The sequence below is a fragment of the Siniperca chuatsi genome, linkage group LG4 (genome assembly GCF_020085105.1).
Source record: "Siniperca chuatsi isolate FFG_IHB_CAS linkage group LG4, ASM2008510v1, whole genome shotgun sequence".
In the NCBI taxonomy this organism is placed as follows: Eukaryota; Metazoa; Chordata; class Actinopteri; order Centrarchiformes; family Sinipercidae; genus Siniperca; species Siniperca chuatsi.
Genome location: NC_058045.1, coordinates 1,964,338 through 1,986,208, shown reverse-complemented (window position 1 = coordinate 1,986,208; position 21,871 = coordinate 1,964,338). Strand labels below are relative to the sequence as shown.

The window sequence follows — 21,871 nt, the reverse complement described above, 5'->3', positions numbered from 1 at the left end:
CATCATATAAAAAGGCTGCCAACATGAGTAAATATATACAATGTTATGTATTTGTTCAGAAATCAGTCACTCTGCATTCTCAATCATGACCTTCACAAAAAACGTTTTACCACTATTTGATGGACCTGCTACAACCATGCAAAATGGGTGCCAGAGCCTTTCCTCCAACTTGGTGTACTTTGAGAGATTCTGTGAAAATCGTGTTTAGTCCGGTGAGTTTAGTCAAATATTTCTGCCTGTGTTAACTTCTGGTTAGCGCTAGCTTTATTGCTAACATACCTTGTACATTGATTCTAACATAATCACTTGTATTAGCTTATGTCCACTCTAACTTCACCGCTAACAATATCTTGTACATTGTTGTAAATTAACAACAAGGAAGTTTGATTCAGTCAGCTGACACTGGCAAAAGCTGTCAGAGATTCTCTGTAGAGAATCCAAGATGGCTGCTTCCATCCTCCCCAGTTTGTTTCGAGTTTGAATTATTTTTATCATCTTAGTGAGTTTTATCTTGACTTTTTTTAACCAGTTTTAATATTATTTGAAACTGAAGACCAGAAATTTTAAGATCTGTGCAAATTGAGCTCCTCAGTGGACATATATCCGTCTAACGTGTGGGAGGACAAGCTGTTGCTGCTCCTCAGGACATTTTCCTAAGAAATGGAGGGTCCAAGTACTGCCAAGATCATGAGGGCCCAAAAATGCGAACTCTGACAAGTTTAATAATCAACATGGAGGAATTTACAGAAACTTATCTGTATCAAATGTGATAAAATAAAATATTTATATAAATATCATAAAATATTTTATGGTTTTATTATTTATATGTATTTCATCATTATAATTATGCTATTTATTTTATTTTATTGATTGATGAAATAGATCGAACACTTTATAGTTATAGCACGAAGCCGTAGAGGTGAACTGCCATTTTTATTAATATTGTTTTCTCCTGTTTTTAGTTAGGTTTAGAGAATGTCTTTTTGTTTGATCTTTTGTTTGGTTAGGGAGTAGTTAGAGTTTAACTGAGCAGATCAAAAATCTCAATGCCATACTTGTGTGTTAGAAACTCAAGCCACTGTATGGAGAGTATGCTTTGTGTAGGTCTTTGTAACTACCATCATATGTCAAAGCCAGTGTTGCACTAGGCAAGACATTTGTTTTGTAAATGCCCAAACAACATGATGCCAGTGTTGTGCATTTCAAGGGGTCTAAACCTGCACACTTGAGAATTGTCTCGAGGTAGGCCATGCATGCCTTCCTAAACACAACGCACCCACATTAAGAGGGGTCAGGGTAGGGTCCTCTGTAAAACTAATTAACTCTGGTGTTGAATTTGTGAGGGAAATATCCTTTTTCTAGCTCATCAAACCCAAGAGCATCAGGGTCTTTCCTAAACGCATAAGGAGAAAGCTAAAGGAATCAATCCACCTCTGCTTGTATGCCTGATCATACATAAGAAGAACCATACTGCCTCTCATGGTTAGGTTAGGTACTGCACCCTGCTTTGTCAAGTAGTCCGGCATAATATAACTGTCAAATCCAGATGCATTGTCGTCAGTGAATAAGTAGTTGCTGTATTTCGCACATCTGAATTGTTTGGCAAAGAGTTCCACACGATCTGCACCTGTGGCACACCACTTTTCACCTTTGAATGTGATGGCACAGACAAAATTGGGCTCATGTCTACCATCATGGTAACGGGTTTCAAAATCTTAATATATATACTTTGTGCATGTATCATCCTTGGGGATAGGTTGTATGTAGCATTTGTGTTCAGTGGCCCTAAACAGGACCTCTCGACACTGCTGACACTTTCAAACAGACATACCCTTTTGGTTTTGTGTTTTTGTCTTTCTTTCTTTGTGGTATAAGGTATAACCTACAACATTTTTCACAGAATATCACATGGCTACATGGTGTAACACTGTATGTTGGAGAGCATTGTTTGTGCATCTCATAACAGTGCTGTGATTGTCATATCCATGTTACGGTACAGACAGGCAAGGGACACCAGGATGGACAAGAAGGTTCTTTATTGAATGACAGCCAGATATAGTGGGTATGGAGAGAGGGATAGTCTGTAGGAGGGAGATCACTGGAGGCAGGGAGATCACTGGAGGTAGACTGGAGACAGACTGGAGAAACACTGGAGAAACACTGGAGACAGACTGGAGAAACACTGGAGAAACACTGGAGAAACACTGGAGAAACACTGGAGAAACACTTGAGACAGGAGAAACGAAGTGTGATGCCGTGTGGCATGGAGAGTCCTAAGTTTGAATGAGGTCAGACACATACTGAGGTGAGTGCAGGGCTTTTATACTGGCTGTGATTGGTAACTAATGGGGAGCAGGAGTGCAATTGGGAGCAGGTGTGGGTGATTAGTGGATGGTGGAGCCTGGCGTATCTGTGACAATCCACTCACAGTCTATACATTTTACAGATTTGCCTGAACGGCTGTTGCAGTCTGACAGACATACATTGTAAGTAGTGTGCACACCTATGTAGTAGAACTGTACTTTGTAACTTGTAACTGTACATGCAGACAAGGTGATGCAAAGAAGCCTGTCATATTTGTAATACCACAATAATGATTGTCATGTAGATATAACCAGATTGTTGTGTGATGAGGGGTGTCTCTGGTCGGAAATAACTCCAGTTTTTTCACTGATTGGTTGTGGTGGAATATTATAATCTTCACATCCAGATGACTCATATTTGGAAACATCAGAAAATCCGACCTTGTGGTCATGATCAAATCCTAAATCTTGGTGTAGTTTTTGTGCAAAACCAATTAGTCTTTTTCTGAAGGTGTAGGGATAAGAAAATGAGCAAGGCACAATTAGAATTCTATTCATTTCAATTAAATTCATTTTTATTTATATAGTGCCAATTCATAACAGAAGTTATCTCTTGCACTTTTCCTATAGAGCAGGTCTAGACCGTACTCTTTATAATATTATTTACAGAGACCCAACAAATCCCACCATGAGCAAGCACTTGGCAACAGTCACAAGAAAAAACTTCCTTTTAACAGGCAGAAACCTCAGGCAGAACCAGACTCAATGGTGGACGGCCATCTGCTGCTGCCGTGTTCGGTTGAGAGAGAGGGAGAGAGGTGCAGAGAGAGAAGGGGGAAGGGGGAAGCACAATGCAAATTCCACCTAGAATTTTAAAATTGTAATAATGTAATTGTAGTGGTAATATTAATATTAATAAAGTAATAATAATAGGAATTATAGTCATAGGAATAATAATGACAATAATAGTAACAAGGCCAATAACAACAAGTGTAGTAGCAGTTGTCGAGCAGGAACACAGGGGCAGCAGTGGGCCACAACCAAAGATCCAGTCTCTGCAGCTCCGGAGGCAGAAATACCTGCTGAAAGCGACAGAAGGAGAGAGGAGAGAGATGAGAAAGCACAAAACTATGGGAGAGAGAAGATGTTGAGTTAGTAACATGCATTAAGGGGATACAAATGCATACAGATGGAGAGGGAGAGAGGAGAGAGGTGCATCATGGGAAGCCTCCAAGCAGTCTAGGCCTATAGCAGTATAACTAAGGGATGGTTCAGGACTCACCCAAGCCAGCCCTAACTATGAGCTTTATCAAAGAGGAAAGTCTTAAGCCTACTCTTAAATGTGGAGATGGTGTCTGTCTCCCGAACCCAAACTGGGATCTGATTCCACAGGAGAGGAGCTTGTTAACTGAAGGCTCTGGCTCCCATTCTACTTTTGGAGACTCTAGGAACCACAAGTAAGCCTGCATTCTGGGAGTGCAGTGTTCTACTGGGGTAATAAGGTATTATGAGCTCTTTAAGATATGATAGTGCCGGACCATTAAGAGCTTTGTAGGTGAGGAGAAGGATTTTAAATTATATTCTGGATTTTACAGGGAGTCAGTGCAAAGATGTTAATATTGGAGAAATGTGATCTATTTTCCTAGTTCTTCTTCCTAGCATTCTGGATCAAATGGAGAGTCTTATTCGGGCAGCCTGATAACAAGGAATTGCCATTGTCCAACCTAGAAGTAACAAATGCATGGACTAGTTTTTCAATGTTACGTAGGTGAAAGAAGGCAGTCCTTGAGGTTTGTTTCATGTGGAAGTTAAAGGATAAATCCTGATCAAAGATAACTCCGAGGTGGTTCTGGAGGCCAGGGCAATGCCATCTACAGCAACTATATCTTTAGATAATGTGTCTCAGAGGTGTTTGGGGCCAAGTACAATAACTTCAGTTTTGTCAGAGTTTAACATCAGAAAATTGCAGGTCATCCAGGTTTTTATGTCCTTAAGGCATGCTTGAAGTGCATCTAACTGATTAGTTTCATCTGGCTTGATCGATAGATATATTTGGGTATCATCGGCATTACAATAAAAGTTTATGAAGTGTTTCCTAATAATATTGCCTAAAAGAAGCATATATAAGGTGAATAGAATCGGTCCAAGCACATAACCTTGTGGAACTCTGTGACTAACTTTGGCGTGCACGGAGGACTCACCGTTAACATGTACAAACTGAGATCGATCTAATAGATAAGATTTAAACCAACTTAGTGCGGTTCCTGTAATGCCAATTACATGTTCCAGTCTCTGTAATAGGATGTGATGGTCAATGGTGTCGAACACAGCACTAAGATCTAACAAGACAAGTACAGAGACAAGTCCATTATCTGATGCAATTAAAAGGTCATTTGTAATTTTCACCACTGCTGTCTTTGTGCTATGATGCACTCTAAATCCTGACTGAAAATCCTCAAATAAACTATTGTTATTTAGAAAGTCACACAACTGCGACTGCTTTCTCAAGGATCTTAGAGAGAAAGGGAATTTTAGATATAGGTCTATAGACATATTAGAGTGAGCTTTTTAAGAAGAGGTTTAATTACAGCTACTTATACTAAAATACAACCGTACACCTTCTGAATTCATGTTTCTCTCTTTCACCAAACTAAGACCAGCTTAATTGCCTTGTTAACTCATCATAAAACACACTTCATTCAAACTCACAGTAGCAAAATAAAACTCACCAAAACCGTCTTGGTTAGTCTTTAAATTGTTCCAACTCTGATCGAAATAAATCCTTAATCCACTGCAGTAGCTGTGAAAAATATTCTTGGTCTACAGGCTGTCACTGCCTCTCTGATGCCCGACCTCCCTCTCACTTCTCTGGGCTTGACGCCTCTCCTAACCCCGAGAGAGTTCTGGTCACCTCGGTAATGTATTCCCTGTCAGAGAGTGATATGCAACACTTTCTGTCACTTTTTAATCGACGGGTGATGGATGGTGACCTTTGACCTTTGATTAAACTTGAATTAAACCACGTCCCCTTGACCTCTTGACCCCTCCCTCACTCCGGAAGTAGCTGGCGCTATGCGTAGACCAATGAGCGTGAAGCAGGCATGGCAAGCAGGAGCCAATGGAAGCAAAGCCGGCATGGCGAGCAGGAGCCAATGGGAGCAAAGCAGGCGTGGCGAACATGAGCCAATGGGAGCGAAGTAGGCGTGGGAATGAAAAAAAACCCGTAAATTAAATAATATGATTAAATAATTCAATCTTTTAATTTAAATCAATATCAGTATCAAAACTATACAAAATAATTTACAAACTTACCGTCTGTAAAGTCTAATCTTTCAGGAGAAAAAGACACGTCCTTCTCTATTGAGGTATGAATGAACTGGAAGAATGTGGGAGGGTAGATGGAGTTTGCATAAACCAATGTGAGCAAAGCAGGTGGGGTTAGGGTTAGCCAATGGGAAAATAGGTTAGGAGGAGCTTGCGTGAGGCAATGATTTTGTGAAAATGTAAACTAAAAAATAAATGATTAAAGTTTTGAAGTTGAATAAATGTCCAGATATCTGTTGATGAATGTCAACGTGCAGCATCTTTTGCAGCTCCTGTGCAGACTGTGATCTGTGGCTAGCATTAGCCTGCAGCAGCAGTCTCTCTTGCAGCTCCTGTGCAGATTGTGATCTGTGGCTAGCATTAGCCTGCAGCAGCAGCATCTTTTGCAGCTCCTGTGCAGACTGTGAACTGTGGCTAGCATTAGCCTGCAGCAGCAGCATCTCTTGCAGCTCCTGTGCAGATTGTGTGAAGGCAGACTGAGGAATGAGGGTCAAGGTATATCACATTTCCCCTGTAATACCATCACCCTTAAAGGTCAGCCATCTGTGATGGCAGTTTGAAATTGGCAGGTGAAATTCTTCATACAGGGTAAATAAAACCATATGGGGTGCCCATGCCGTTTCTCAATCATCAGTACATCCCGTGCCCTAAAAGTTTGTTGCTCTTTTTGAAGGCAGACTGTGTGAAGACAGACTGAGGAATGTCTCTTTTATGGCTTTATGGTATGCTGAGGTTTGTGTGTGTAGGTGTGTGTGTCACAACTTGTTGTGAAGATAAAGGGTAAGGACCCAGAAACAGCAGTTTTTACCTTAAGAGAGACTGACGAGAATAACAAATGCAAAAACCCTAGAAATTCACCTTAACAGCTTATCCCTATATCTAAACACCAAAATAATACTTATGAGAAAGAAAGAAGAGATATAACTCAAACCAATGGCAATAATAGCTTATAACAACCAGAGTGTCAAAAATACCTATACGAAAATTACATTTTACAACACTGCCTCTTTAATTTCACATGCACACAACTTTCCGTGTTTGCTTATGATGTAAAATGAGAGAAAGGAGAGAAAAGGAAGAGTACATGTGTTCCCTGCTGGGTAATTATTACATTTATATAGCAGAAATAAACCTGATTGAATAGTCTCACAATGCACTGTAAAACAATTTAAAAACAAACAGACTTACAGCATGCAGATGAAGTCCCTTTGCTGGAAGCTCCTCGGGCTCTCAGGTGTCTTCTGGTATTTGAAGGGTGTGGATTCTCAGAACTGGAACTGGTTCTCCTGGTTGCAACCTGGTGAGAATCCATGATCTCTGTCTGTGCACTAGACCTCTAGCTGTCAGCAGTTGATTAGTGGTTGAGGCAAGCTCCTGGTGAGATGACGGTTGTTCTTCAAAATACTGATGTGGTATCACATCCCCAGGATCTCCTCTGGTCAGCTGGACAGCCTCTAGAGAATGACTAATTTGTGATGTTTATTATACAGATCTCACACGTGGAGCTTCACACAGAAGTACATTTGACATTGGGCTCTGTGTTAAAGGCAGTAATTGGAAATTGTAATTTCCCCTTTTGATATTGTGAAAATTTAAAGTAGAATCTTTTTCAACATAAGAGTGAGTAAAGGTCCCCAAATTCCAGATTTTATGGGCAATTTACCCTTATTTTGTACTAAGTGTGTATGAAAGTGTTGTCCCGCTGACATGCATTCAACATACCATAAAGCCATAAAAGAGACATTCCTCAGTCTGTCTTCACACAGTCTGCCTTCAAAAAGACCAAAAAACTTTGACCTTTTAGGGCACGGGATGTACTGATAATTGAAAACAGGCATGGGCACCCCATATTGTTTTAGCTACCCTGTGTGAGGAGTTTCACTCGTCAATTTCAAACTTCAATTTTTTAGTTCACATTTTCACAAAATCATTGCCTTACGCAAGCTCCTCCTAACCTATTTTCCCATTGGCTAATCCTAACCCATATTATTTAATTTACAGGGTTTTTCCATTCCCACGCCTCCTTCGCTCCTATTGGCTCCTGCTCGCCACGCCTGCTTTGCTCCCATTGGCTGCTGCTCATCATGCCTGCTTCACTCCCATTGGCTCCTGCTTGCCACGCCCGCTTCATTGGTCCACGCATAGCGCCACCTAGGGTCAAGAGGTCAAGGGGGCGTAGTTTAATTCAGGTTTAATCAAAGGTCACCATCCATCACCCGTCGATTAAAAAGTGAAAGTGTTGCATATCACTTTCTCTTGTTGTCAAACTGGCCTCCATCGGTCATTGAGGCAGTGTTCAGTCCCGGTCTGGCCGCGTTCACTGGGAGGCTGTGGATCCCGGTCCGTTGCCCATTTGCCCAACTCCGGTTCTGGTGCTCAGTCATCTAACAGCACCGTAACTAAGTTAGCTGCACGGTTAACTGAGCTAACTGTCTAATAACAGCTAGCAGCAGTTATGACCTGATACGTGACATGCTGCCCCCTGGTGATTTGGAGTATGAATTCAACAAGTGGAGAGTAGTCTCAGTTCTTACTTATTGCCCCTTTTAAAGCGTGGTATTTCCCTCACATGAAAATATCTACCACAACCTGTTTGATCTTCAACAATCTCTGTTCCATTAGTCACATCTACCATTTCCTGACAGTTATCATTATAAAGAGACCATAGGTCTTCTTTATCAAATTCATCACAAAGTGTATATATAAAATAACATTATACAATAACTCACAATTGCTAGTAGAAAATTGATTTGTTCTCCATTAGTGGATGCACCTATTAAGACAGCTCTTAAGCATAGTATAGAAATTCATGTTGGTCTTTTATACTGTTTTTCTGTCATAACTTAAAAACAAATTATTACAATAATAGTTCAGTACTCACCATATATCAACACCATGATACTTCCCAGGAAATAAAGGATGCTTTAGTAGTTTGTCATCAGAGACAGAATATCCAGAATGAAGTATCCTTATATATTGTAGCTGTCTGCTTTAAAATACACCCCCTTTTATCGCCAGGTCATCCCTTAGTCACACCTTTGTAAAAAATACAATTAAATACACACACCAAATCCTTTCAAATGGCCACAAGGATATGTCATTGTAATTTCTCAGCATGTAAACACAAGCCCCTATTGTCCTTACAGTGACCTCCATGGTCTACAAAAACAGCATGAGATCACCCTTTTTCCTCATTGGGAGAAATGATCAATTTGTAAAAAATCCCTTGAAATTTCCATGAAATCCTGTCACTGTATGTCACATTTTCTCTGCATGTAAACATGAGCAGCTATTGTTCTTACAAAACCCACAACCACAAACCAGCATGATGTTGCCTTTTTTCCTCACTGGTACAAAATATCAATTTGTATAACAAACATCAAAAGCCACATTTTAACAAACCAGATAGTCATATGTCTCTACAACATCAAATACCACATAAAACACTTCTACAGTTTTTATCGATAAGTTATCCTCAGCCAGACCTTTTGTAAAAAAAAAAGACAAAATAAATACCAAACACCATATAAAACATTTTACAGTTTATTGATAAGTCATCCTCAGTCCCACCTTTCTAAAAAGACAAAAAACATCCACAAAAAACTGCAACACTTCATCTAACCTCTACATTCCCACCTCACATGGCTCACCTGCCCTATACATCCCCCCTCTACCTCACATAACTCACATGACATATACAACCACATATCACATGATATATGGGATGTGTGTACACATGATAATACACTGTGCATGTGCGCACATACACACCAGAAAGTGACATACCATTACTACTACCAGGTGTTTGATAAGAGCCACCAGGTCTTTAAACCACATGTGACATGTGTTTATTAAACGCATTGTGGTGTTTAATAATGATCCCCGCCCTGTGGTTTTCAGCCACAGCCAATAAATTTGAACTGTAATCACCCAATCAGTAAAGAAGAAGGGCAGACCACACTAATCATCTCTGATCTCCTTTGCTGCTTGTTTGGGTAGCCTAAAGAAAGTATGCACTTAGGTGTTATTTTATTATTTATTTATTTATACATATGATTGTATGTTCAAATATGTGAAGTAGAGTAGTTACAGTATATCAGCCATTTAATAGGTAAAGGCTGTTCATTCGTGCTTGTTGTCTGGGATAAGCCAGCTTGCCTGCTGTTACTGTAACATTCCTGAGCGTGCTACCAGAGGACCATTTATAAATTTATTATTCCCTTGTAAAAAAAACTATGGCCATTTAGAGCATAGGATTACATGAAAACAATTGTTAGGATTTATTAAAAGTTTTTTTCTGAAATTATACAACTTGTTTTTCCTTTATTTAATTCTGACAGTCTCTTCTACCCCGGTAAGTATTTTCGCCCAGGAAGTTGTTGTATGTGGATTGACAACGCAATTGCATTTACACTTGTGTTCAATGTGGTCACAATGCGCCCCTGACCACCTTTGGAGGTGGTTTGGCCAATCAGATCACAATCCATCCTCAATGCGTCTTGGGTGCATTTACTCCTGTACTTTCATGTGGTCAAGCACTATCTGATTGTAATCTAATCATCCAAAACGCATTTTAATGCAAGGTGTAAAGGGGGTCATTTTTCCCTCACAAAACCCATTCCCTCTTAAGTACAAATTTGAAAGTTTTTTTGACTTTGTATTGGTTGTAGGTGCCTCCTTGTCACTTCAGTCTGCTACCAAACAACAGAAAATGCCTAAAAACTGCTGTGTGCTGGGATGCACTACCAACAGGGTAAAGAACCCAGAGCTAAGTTTTTATAAGCTGCCGAACCAAAAAACTGAGCTTTTAAGAAGACAAAACTGGATACAGGCAATAAGACGTGAGGCATCAGCAGAAAGAATGGGAAAAGTGGGGGATCCTAACACTTGGTTGCATATTGTGGTGCCAATTGTTTTCCCCTATGGTGGGCGTGGTTTTCAGAGTGTGACGCTTTGTGCTCTGTCTCTATTGGCTTCCTCAAATTTCCATCTCCCTTCTCTTTCATCCTGTTCTATATCACTTTGTAATCATATACTAACAGATATTGGATAGTGATCACTACCTACAGTGCTTCCTTTCAATACCTTCTAACTACTTATTCCAGCCAAAGATTGTGATACCATTGTGAGATCAATTGCTGATTCTGTACCCCTCACCAAAGTCACCTGTCTGCCTGAATCATCATTTAAACACGCCCTTTCATCCATTGTCTCTTCTAAAATTTCGCCATTTGAATCTTGAATCTACTGTGTGCATTTAAGTTTCAGCACCAGATTACTTTCCTGCTCCAATGTTCCAAAAGTGATTCTAATTTTTCTTTCTCTAATTGTTTGCATGGGTTATAGAAATGTATTATTTTCATAGTTCCTTCTTTGGTCCATACTTTGATAACTATTAATTCTAATTCTTGTACTGTCATTAGTTGTCTATATTTTACTCCTTGTCTGATAAATATTGCACACCCTCCGCCATTTCCACTGGTTCTATCCTTTAATAATAAAATCTAGAACTGGTTTGAGCCATGTTTCCTGTATGCATATAACATCTGGTTTTGTTTTTAATATATTGATATATCCTAAACTCTTGTCCATTTGCAATCAGATTTCTAGCATTCCACAGAAGTATAAACATTATGGTATAATTTGAGGGCTTCCCTCTGAGGTCACTTCGCCTTGACTGAGATCTGCATTGTATTTTTAAGACTTTCATGTTCAAGAACTTTGCTGCTGCCTTCACTATAATTTATTTATTATAGTTTTATTCTTTGCTTGCTCTGAGCAGTTGATTACATAGGCTAGAAACAGGACTAATCTGTCCGTTGTGATTCTTGTTTGGTAATTATGTGACAATCCTGTCCACTATCTATATTGATCCAACACCTTCAGTAAATTGGGCGTTTATCGGCGAGCCAGGGGCGTGCTCGTACTGTGAGAGTATGTTCGATGTAGATTGCAATGTTAACGTGCGAGCGGGGTTAATGTTTTACATTAACTACATTTCACCCAAATATGATTATAGAACAAATCAGATACACTAAAATATGTTTTTGACTTATTTTATTACTACATAAGTTTACAAAATATATACACTTAATAAAACAGTATAAACTCCGCTCTTCCGGGCCACATAATATTTATACTTCGAATAATGACGCCGTGAAATGGCACGCTCTGTAGCCAATAACACCTCAAGGCCTAGTTTGAGCGATGGGATTACAACCAATAGTTTTGCTGTAATAGTTTGAGTGACAAACGCTGTAGCTGTAGTGGGGGAAGGGGTTGCTGAAGTTGACGGAACCGCCATCTTGAAAAGTGCCCTCCGATGATCTACCTTTTCGCGCCTGTCGGAATCAGTTTTAAACACTTTATTTTCCTTACCGAAATTTCGTGTTATCTGTGTTTGTTTTGTTAAGGCCCGGGGCTAATGGCAAGATAAGCTACATGCTGGAGAGTCGCCGTTTACCGTTGTCTATCGGTAGGTACACTTGCTAGCCTATGTACTTGGTTGGTGCTGAAGAGACGATTAGCTAGCAGTATTCAGATAGCCGGCTAACGTTAGCTGGCTAGGAAGAAGCATAGTTGGCCATCTTAACACTATGCTGTCAGACACTCTTGGTGCAACTTTACCTCTAGCTAGGACTGGGGTAACATTAACGTTAACATTGCATATCAGTGTTACTAAGTACGGAAGGAAGCCATAGCAATATTTAGTTGACCAACCTGTTAGCCAATTAACGTTAGTCTAATTTACTGATATTTCTTAACTTGACTTAGTCCCTAACGTTAGTCGGATCCTGATTTTAGGTGACCAGGTTAGCTAACAATAGCTAACGATAGCTAGTGATGTTAGCCAGTTTGCCATAGCCGGTGTGTTTCTTTTACGTTAGCGGTAGTGTGTTTTGGGCCTTGGTATAAAACGTGAAATGGACTGACGTTACAGCAAACTTAGTATTTCGACAGCAAGACGCTAATAACGTTAGTCAATGTTACCTTACATAAACTAGCAATAGCTTGAATTATTACATGTTTGCCTGGCGTTCATTTTAACTAACTGCATATTACAGTGATATCGTGTTTTTTTTCAGGAACGTTGACGTTGCGTGCGATTAGTGTATAGCTGGTAAAATAGTGTAACTAATGGTCATGGTTTGCGGTTAATGCTGCGTTCTGAGACAAAACTGCGTCTTCAACAGGCTCTGTCTGTTGGTTAGAAATTAACTGAAATGAACCGTATAATTGTGTGTGTATATAGGTTATAGCAGGTCTGTTGATTTATGTATGGAAAACGCTGTTGTCTTATTTTACTTGGGCATGCGCAAGCTACGTAGGTTGGGAATTTACCAGACAAATGTATCTAAACTGTCAGTAACGTTAGCTTATTAACGTTAGTTTCTGTTAGATCGATTTTGTTTGGGTCTCAGCGACAGTGTCTGGCACACAATCAGACACCGTGTTAAAGCTGTAAAAGTTTGTTTGCCTGAGGTTCTGCTGGGTTGCCTAGAGTATTTTATTACTTTTGGCCTTTGGTATATGTCTCACTGTTATTTTGTTGTCTTCCAGGGCTAATTAACGTTTCACCATGATGGAGGGATACGTTTTATTTCTTGATTTTGAGTATCAAGACTTTGCAGGGATGTGTTTTGTAGTTGCAACACTTTTGCCACTGGTGCACAGCTATTGCTGAGTTAATACAGATAAAATGAAAAACACAACCTACAGCAAAAACAACAGGAATGTATGATTATGACTAGCCACATTTTAGTGTTCAAAGTAGTTTTGAGCTCACAGTGGCTAGCATCTATTATGTTTCTTGGCATAATCTCATTCTTCTTCAATATAAGTAGGAATGTAGTTTATGCGCCAGTGCACACTTTCCCCTTTTTACGTGCATATGCTGTCCACAGCAAATCGCTGTGTTTATATATACACAAGAAAACAAGTTATTGGGAAGGAATTCATGCTTAGTGTGAAGTAATGTTTTGTGAAGCTTAGCTATTTTGACTTGTGTTGCTGCTTGCGGCTGGAAAATATTGTATAATATTGTAATCTAAATGCTATTTTTGACAGCAAGGTTTCTTTCCCCTCATGCTTAATCAGGACGTTATCAAGTTCTTATGTGTCCTATTGCCAATAGTCCGATTTCCGATGAAATCGGACACTATTATTTTTTTCTTTTGCAATATAACTGTAGAGTGCACACCTAGCCTTAAGTAGGTATATGTTAAAAAAAAGTAAAGCAGTTCAAATGTTTTTGAATATTAATTAATATTGTCTCTTGGTCAGGTAGACGGCTGTGCTATAGACTGAGAATTGTAGATCACGTCAACAATCATATTCAACTGATTGTTGAGGTGACTGTTGTCATAATAATTTGTTGGTGAACACTCAAAAGAACACTCTAATATTTTACAACCTTATGACTATGTCCTGTGACCTGTAATTTCAGATTTTTGTTTATCGGCTTTTTTTGCGATGCTGCTGAGTCTGTGTGGCCACTGAATGTATTTCAGAAGATGCTTAAAGCTGTTTCTCTTCCTCTTTCTCTCCTCATCCCTTACTCTATCACAGTGAGAAAGATATTAGCAGGAAAAAAGATTCTATTTTTATTTTATATAATTATTTTTTGAATTTCATGAATTTTAGGTGCCGTCACACAGTATTGGCCAGCAGGGTCATGGTCTTTGCTTGGTTGCAGCTGTGGTTCTTGTTGCTGATAATGCTTGCTACTTGGCAGAATTAGGCTTGTTTCAGACCAAAAACAGGTGAGACAATGAAACTCGATCGAGGAAGTTGAGTTTGAGTAACAGATTATGCATTTAAGGGCTTATCAGACGCCAGAACTCTGCATTTGACAACGATTTGTAATACTCACAGGTGTTTTTATAACTCTTGAAAGTTATCACAGCAGCAACTATTTTATCTTAGTAGAAACAGTAGAAATAGTGTTCATGTTACAAAATAATCCACCATTAATGTGTACTTAAATGTATTTGATTGGCCAACGCAGCGCCATGCCAGATGATGTCATGTTGCTTTGCAGCAAAAGTTGAGCCTGGTTTCACTTTTTTGCCGGGCGACCCTGCGTTGTTTTGCTGGAGGCCCCTGCGTTGGCACCCCCGCTGCGTTGACGGACCGGCTCCATTCAAATGAATGAGAGGGCTACATTTTTTTTTTTATACAGGGCTCAAGTCTGTCTGAACGCGGCCTTAAACTGCAACTACACCCTCAAATTTGGCTAGAACCCTTCCTCCCAGCATATTTAAAATAATGCAACAGAGGAGTGAGGGAGCAAAAACTGTAGGAGGCGTGGCCAAATGGCTAAGTAGAGGGCGCGGAGGGTCTGGGAGCACGGAGGAGAGCTCAGTATAACATGGACAGCGATGTAGAGTGGTAGTCATAAGAAGCTACCTGTCTACCTAGCCCTTTTTCCGCTTTTTTTCTGCTTTGACAATCAGTAGAAGCACATTTATGGCCCTTTGAGAGAGTTACTGTGTTGGTACCTGTGCTAGCTGAGCTAGTGGCCCTACTACAAGATGCTCTCCTGTGTGTTTCTTTGGGGGAGTGGCAGTACATAGCCGTAGCCATGCTATTTATCACAGTTAATGTGACTCTTTTTCAGTAAATAATCTATGCTAACAGTACAATCTAACAACTCAATCACTATACTCAATCCACACAATTCACTCAATCCACTCTTCACTAATACTCCTCTCCGCAGTCTGCAGAGTCGGGAGACATTGGTTTTATAGGAAGGGTGAGGGTTGGTTGGTGACGACAGCTGCCTCCCTATACGTTACCTGCCACCAGATCACCCAATAGCAAAATTCAATTGCAATAGCCAGGTTTTAACCAGTAGAGGGCAGTCACTATGCATACTTATGACACAATATGTCAGAATTCAAATAGTTTGCACTAAAATGTCAAGACTGGGACCTGAATCCATCACCAATACTACAAAATACCAATATACATTGGTTTTCAGCTGAAAAAAGTGGTTTGGGGGTTTAGTTACTCTTTTTAAGAAGGGATTTGTATAGTTTCAGTTGATGCTTCATAGAGACTGCATCTCTGAATGTTGTGTTTATGAGAAATACTGGGTATTGTAGGACAGTATTTCAATTTTATTTAAATAGGGCCAATTCATAACAGAAATTAGACCGTACTCTTTATGAGAGAGAGCGATGCAAATTCCACCTAGAATTTTAAAATTATAATAATGTAATGGTAGTGGTAATATTAATAAAGTAATAATAATAGGAACGATAGTGATAGGAATAACAATGATGGTGATGATGATAATAGTAATAAGACAAATAACAATGTTAGTAGTAGTTGTCAAGCAGGAACACAGGGGCAGAAGGTGGCCCACAATCGCAGCTCCGGAGGCAGAAGTACCTGCTGAAAGCGACAGAAGGAGAGAGGAGAGAGAGACGAAAAAGCACCAAATTACAGGAGAGAGAAGATGTCGAGTTAATAACATACAGTAATGGGATACGAATGCATACATATGGAGAGGGAGAGGCGGAGAGAGGAGCTCAGAGCATCATGGGAAGTCTCCCAGCAGTCTAGGTCTATAGCAGCATAACTAAGGGATGGTTCAAGCCAGCCATAACTATGAGCTTTATCAAAGAGGAAAGTCTTAAGCCTACTCTTAAATGTGGCGATGGTGTAGAAAAAGAAGACTATTTTCTCTACTAGTACGGGTGTATGTCAATGATTTGTGCCTTTTTTATAATAATCAAAATTGCTATACCCTCATGAAAACCAGTGGAACCTTCCTTTTAACATCATGTCTCTATTTGTTTCTGTGTCTGTGCCTTACAGGTGTGTGCTGTTGAACTGCTGTATGTGTGCTGTTTGTCAGTCTGTCCATCACCACTGTCTGCCTGCCTGTCTGTTCGTCCGGCTAGCTGGGAATGGGCCACAACTCCCAAAGACTAGAACAAACCTCTTTATAACCTGAGCTCCGCCATCTAGACTCCAACATACTCACAGGTAGGAAGAAGAAAGAGCTGTTCATTCATCCCTCAGTTAATCATTATAGTCATCTATTATATTCTCATAACCTCTGATGGAAGACGTCATTTTGTATTGATTTTAATGACACATGTTGTTGGTGATGTTTGCACAATCTTTTAGAGCCATCATGTTTTGGAAATTTGACCTCCACACCACATCCCACATTGACACGCTGTTAGAAAAGGAGGATGTGACGCTGACCGAGGTGATGGATGAGGACGACGTCCTGCAGGAGTGCAAGGCCCAGAACCACAAACTGGTTGACTTCCTGCTGAGACCACAGTGCATGGAGGACCTGGTCACCTTCATCACCCAAGAACCCAGTACTGATGTTGAGGAGAAGATTAAATACAAGTAAGAGAAAATACAATTTTTGCAATGCAATTTGACACACATGTAGACATCTCTCGAAGTCTCACTTAGTCCTCACTTAGTATTGCAACCATTCATTTTGCCATTATGGGTACATGTGCTGTTAATGGTTGTGCAAGCTAAGTAAAACTGTAGGCATTGGCCCAGCATATCTTGCAATAAAATTATACAGTACAAAATTGTTAATTTATGGACTTCTCATGGATCACTGTAGTGCACAATAAAAGCATTTTGCCAATCATAGAATGTTTAAAAGTATTAGCTGGGAAATGGTGGCCATTTTAGCCTTCTCGGAGCAGCTCGTTGCTTAACGCTGAAATTCAACCATGGTGTTCTGTCTGGAGGTGCACTGACTTAAACCAACGGTGAGTAAGAGTAGAGGAAAAGTCCACTAGTTAGCAGTTAGTCTATGCAGTGTAAAATTTCATCAGGGTGTCCACAGAGTTTTAAAGTATTAAAAGTTGATAAATCAATTTAGCTACAAATAAGGCCCTTTTTTTTAAAAAGTATTAAACGCCATTTTCTGAGATATTACATTTTGTAGCTTGTTTTCTGTATGTATCAGGGATGTGATTTTTCCGGATTAATACAGAATTCCGGATTTTCTGACCTGAAAATGTGAGCCACGTGAATCATGCACATGCAGATCCGTTAAAAACGGACACACACACACACACACACACACACAAAAACAACAAGCCAGCCCGTCCTCTCTCTACAAGCAGTACCTGCAACCAGGCAGTGAATCACACCAGCAGCAGAGAGGAGGACAGGAGGAAGTACTGATACTGACTGATGTCTGAGTTCTTCATTCTTTCTAATATTCACTCATTATTTTGATGTAAGGAATATTAGGTTTATTTTACTGACATTTTAGATTTGTCTCCAGTGAAAGATTGAGTGTATATAGTGACTTTTGCTATTTTGAACTTTACTGTTGCTGCTCTAGAAACAATATTTATATAATTATACATCAATTCTAATCATGTTTTGAACTTATTCTTTTTTTTTTTTTTTTTAAAGGTAATTAAAAACTTAATTCTTTAGTAATGAAAAAGAACCGGTAAGAGTATTGATATATAACCAGGCCAATTAGAATATGGATAAGATAAAGATACAATCCTAACAATACCCACCCCTACAGCTGGTTATGGATTCCCCCTGACTTTGGGATGATGAGCAAATCGTAGTTCAAATCCCTTTACAAAAGCCTTGTTTAACCAATGTTATTTTGTGATTATTATTTGTTATAGCACACAGTGCGATCACTCACGAAAATGAAGGATTACTTCAGGACATCCCGCTTACTTCATCAGTGAGCATATTTGTTTCATTTTTTTTTTGCTTATGTCGTAGTGTAATGTGAAGAAATACAACCTGTGAGGTTTTTAAATTAATATTGTAATATTAGTCTAAAATTATGGGAAAATGCACCGCACCATGCTCTGTATTTTCCTGCTTTTTTGTCCTTTGCCACATGCCTGATTGCTGATGTTACTCATTTTAATAAACCTTGCATTGGGTTAGTCACTCATTTCATTCAACTCGAAGTGGTGATGAGGTCTTAAAATGTAAGGAAAGGGTCTTTAAAAGGTCTAGAAAGGTATTACATTTAATTAGCGTAAGCTAATAATGGTGACTAGCAAAAACAGTTGTTTTGTCTGTGAACCTTGACACCATTGTAGCGTCAAGTCTGCCTAATCCGAAAAAGGAAATTACTGTGTGAGTAACATTTGTGGTTCTGGGAAATAGTGGCAGAGTGAGACCTCTTACTTTCTCTGTGCTAAAGAGCAGCTAGCCTGGATCTGACAACCATCTGCCGGTCTGTAACATTAAGCAACACCATTTTGCCGTCAGAAACGTTCCCTGCCTCAGCTCCAGGTTATCCATCCCTGCGGTGGCAAGGAGAGGATGCGCCAGGGCTTTCATCCCGGTGGATGATGTGAATGGACTCCTCAACAAGCAGATACAGGTTAGCTGCGCTGGCTAACTAACAAGCAGCGTTCACAAAGTTCACTTAGTTATCTGTGCAGATAAGCAGGTGGCGGTTAAAAAAAAACAGTGCGATCCGTCTCTGGGTGTAACGTCGTGTTTTTCCTGCATGCTTCTACCATGTGTAACGTTAGACAGCCAATCACCAGCATTATTAGATCTCGGTACGGTGGCGCACTGAAGCTGATGAGATTTTCTCCTTAGGTATCGAAATTTGGTACCGAATGACAAGGCATTTTTTGATACTTGATAGTATTGAAGCAATTCGGTCGGTGCCATAAAAGTATTGAAGTTCTGTATCCAGCCCTATTGTTAACCTCTTCCTCTGATTGAAATGCAGGTAAAGTTTCTGGTTCCTGCAATGGTTCCAGGGCCCCTGGACAAGTTCCTTATGCCGAATGCAGACAGCGTCCAGCTGCGCTGTGTTCTCGCTGCACTCCGCCTCAGTCACGGCTCCATTGTGGTTTCAGTGTACACAGGAAGTGTTTTAGGAGCAGAACGCCTGTTCTTCAACATTTTGCGTGTTTTACAAGCATAGATATATGTTTGCAGCTCATTTAAATGGTAACAGCTGCTTTGTGGCCATACTTGAATATGACAACCTTTTTGTTGCTCCTAACTTTTTCTGTCATCCCTCATTTTAAATGTCAATATAGCTGATCTCACAGCACAGCTGCTGTCAGTAACATGCCTTTATTTTTTCAGACAATGTCGTGATTGTAAGGTAATGATTTTCGTTTACAGCTCAGCAGCTCACCTGCTGGTCAACATAGTATTTATGAGATTTATATTTATGAAAACAACTACGTATTTCATGAGGTCGGCTGCATTAAAGCACAGTATAGGTGATCACAGAGAGTAAGAGGGGACAGAGCAGAGGTTTAAAGTCTCCCTCCCTCCATTGCTTATGTCTGTATATTGCACTGTGTATCTGTGAAGACAAAGTCAGAAACAAATGAAATTCATCATTTCACGCTTCAGAGACGCAAGCTATTTCAGCAAAAATTGACCTTGTGTGTAAAGATAGTGGCGAGGGGAAAAGAGCCACGTGTGAGACGCACTGGTGGATGGACACACACACGGGCTAAAATGGCAGCGGATTGTCTCCGGCAGCTGTGACTGAGCCACAATGTGACGCATGCAGATGCTCCGTACTAGGGGTGTAACAGTACACAAAATTCATGGTTTGGTATGTAGTTCAATTTTGGGGTCACGGTTCAGTACGTTTTCGGTACAGCAGGGAAAACGCACAATATTAGAAAAATTTAAACATTCAACAGTGGCTCATTGGCCATAAGACTTACTATAAGAAGGCATTGTCATTAAGAAAAAATAATACAAATGTCAGTAATGTTCCATCGTAAGACTGACCTGTTAATTCCTGAACAACTGCAGCTTGTGCTCATTTATACAGGGCAGGCATAACAGACTGACTAAAATGCACAACTGAAGGCACATTGTAGCGGGTCTCAAGTACTTTGACCATTTGCTTAAATTCTGTGACAGAGTATATCCACAATAATAAACACTTTGATAGCATTAGCTATTGCTTTAGCACAGTCCGAATCTGCAGTGAGAGGCTGCCTGAACGCTGTGGGGAGAAGGACTTGCCTTCCAGTTTTTGTCGCATTTCACTAATCGACGCATTAGGGTGATGCCATCGTAAATGTCATGTTTGAAGCGTATCAACAGACATACCCCACTTCAGTTCAGAACAATGTCGGCATACAGTTTGACACTTATCTTTGTCCATTTTTGCTGTAACTAACCGGGAAACCGTAATGCTCCCATACAGTGGATCTAAATGTCATGGGAGGATCCTCCAGCTCTACAGGGAGTGCAGAATTATTAGGCAACTTAACAAAAAACAAATTTATACCCATTTCAATTATTTATTTTTACCAGTGAAACCAATATAACATCTCAACATTCACAAATATACATTTCTGACATTCAAAAACCAAACAAAAACAAATCAGTGACCAATATAGCCACCTTTCTTTGCAAGGACACTCAAAAGCCTGCCATCCATGGATTCTGTCAGTGTTTTGATCTGTTCACCATCAACATTGCGTGCAGCAGCAACCACAGCCTCCCAGACACTGTTCAGAGAGGTGTACTGTTTTCCCTCCTTGTAAATCGCACATTTGATGATGGACCACAGGTTCTCAATGGGGTTCAGATCAGGTGAACAAGGAGGCCATATCATTAGATTTTCTTCTTTTATACCCTTTCTTGCCAGCCACGCTGTGGAGTACTTGGACGCGTGTGATGGAGCATTGTCCTGCATGAAAATCATGTTTTTCTTGAAGGATGCAGACTTCTTCCTGTACCACTGCTTGAAGAAGGTGTCTTCCAGAAACTGGCAGTAGGACTGGGAGTTGAGCTTGACTCCATCCTCAACCCGAAAAGGCCCCACAAGCTCATCTTTGATGATACCAGCCCAAACCAGTACTCCACCTCCACCTTGCTGGCGTCTGAGTCGGACTGGAGCTCTCTGCCCTTTACCAATCCAGCCACGGGCCCATCCATCTGGCCCATCAAGACTCACTCTCATTTCATCAGTCCATAAAACCTTAGAAAAATCAGTCTTGAGATATTTCTTGGCCCAGTCTTGACGTTTCAGCTTGTGTGTCTTGTTCAGTGGTGGTCGACTTTCTGCCTTTCTTACCTTGGCCATGTCTCTGAGTATTGCACACCTTGTGCTTTTGGGCACTCCAGTGATGTTGCAGCTCTGAAATATGGCCAAACTGGTGGCAAGTGGCATCTTGGCAGCTGCACGCTTGACTTTTCTCAGTTCACGGGCAGTTATTTTGCGCCTTGGTTTTTCCACACGCTTCTTGCGACCCTGTTGACTATTT

At 40.2% G+C, this 21,871-nt stretch overlaps 1 protein-coding gene across 9 annotated transcripts in view; it reads left to right on the top strand.

Annotated features, from left to right (window-relative positions):
• Positions 1-21,871, top strand: part of ppp6r3 (protein phosphatase 6, regulatory subunit 3) — a 53,929-nt gene that overhangs the window by 7,322 nt on the left and 24,736 nt on the right. For 3 of the 9 annotated variants that reach the window (XM_044193193.1, XM_044193189.1, XM_044193185.1), the window contains exons 1-3: positions 11,881-12,102; positions 16,452-16,622; positions 16,767-17,000. In XM_044193193.1, the coding sequence (XP_044049128.1) occupies positions 16,774-17,000 (227 nt within the window). In that variant the 5' untranslated portion in view covers positions 11,881-12,102; positions 16,452-16,622; positions 16,767-16,773. Of the gene's footprint in view, positions 1-11,880; positions 12,103-16,451; positions 16,623-16,766; positions 17,001-21,871 lie in introns of those variants that run through there. The other 6 variants (XM_044193194.1, XM_044193192.1, XM_044193188.1 and 3 more) reach the window with 3 other exon arrangements.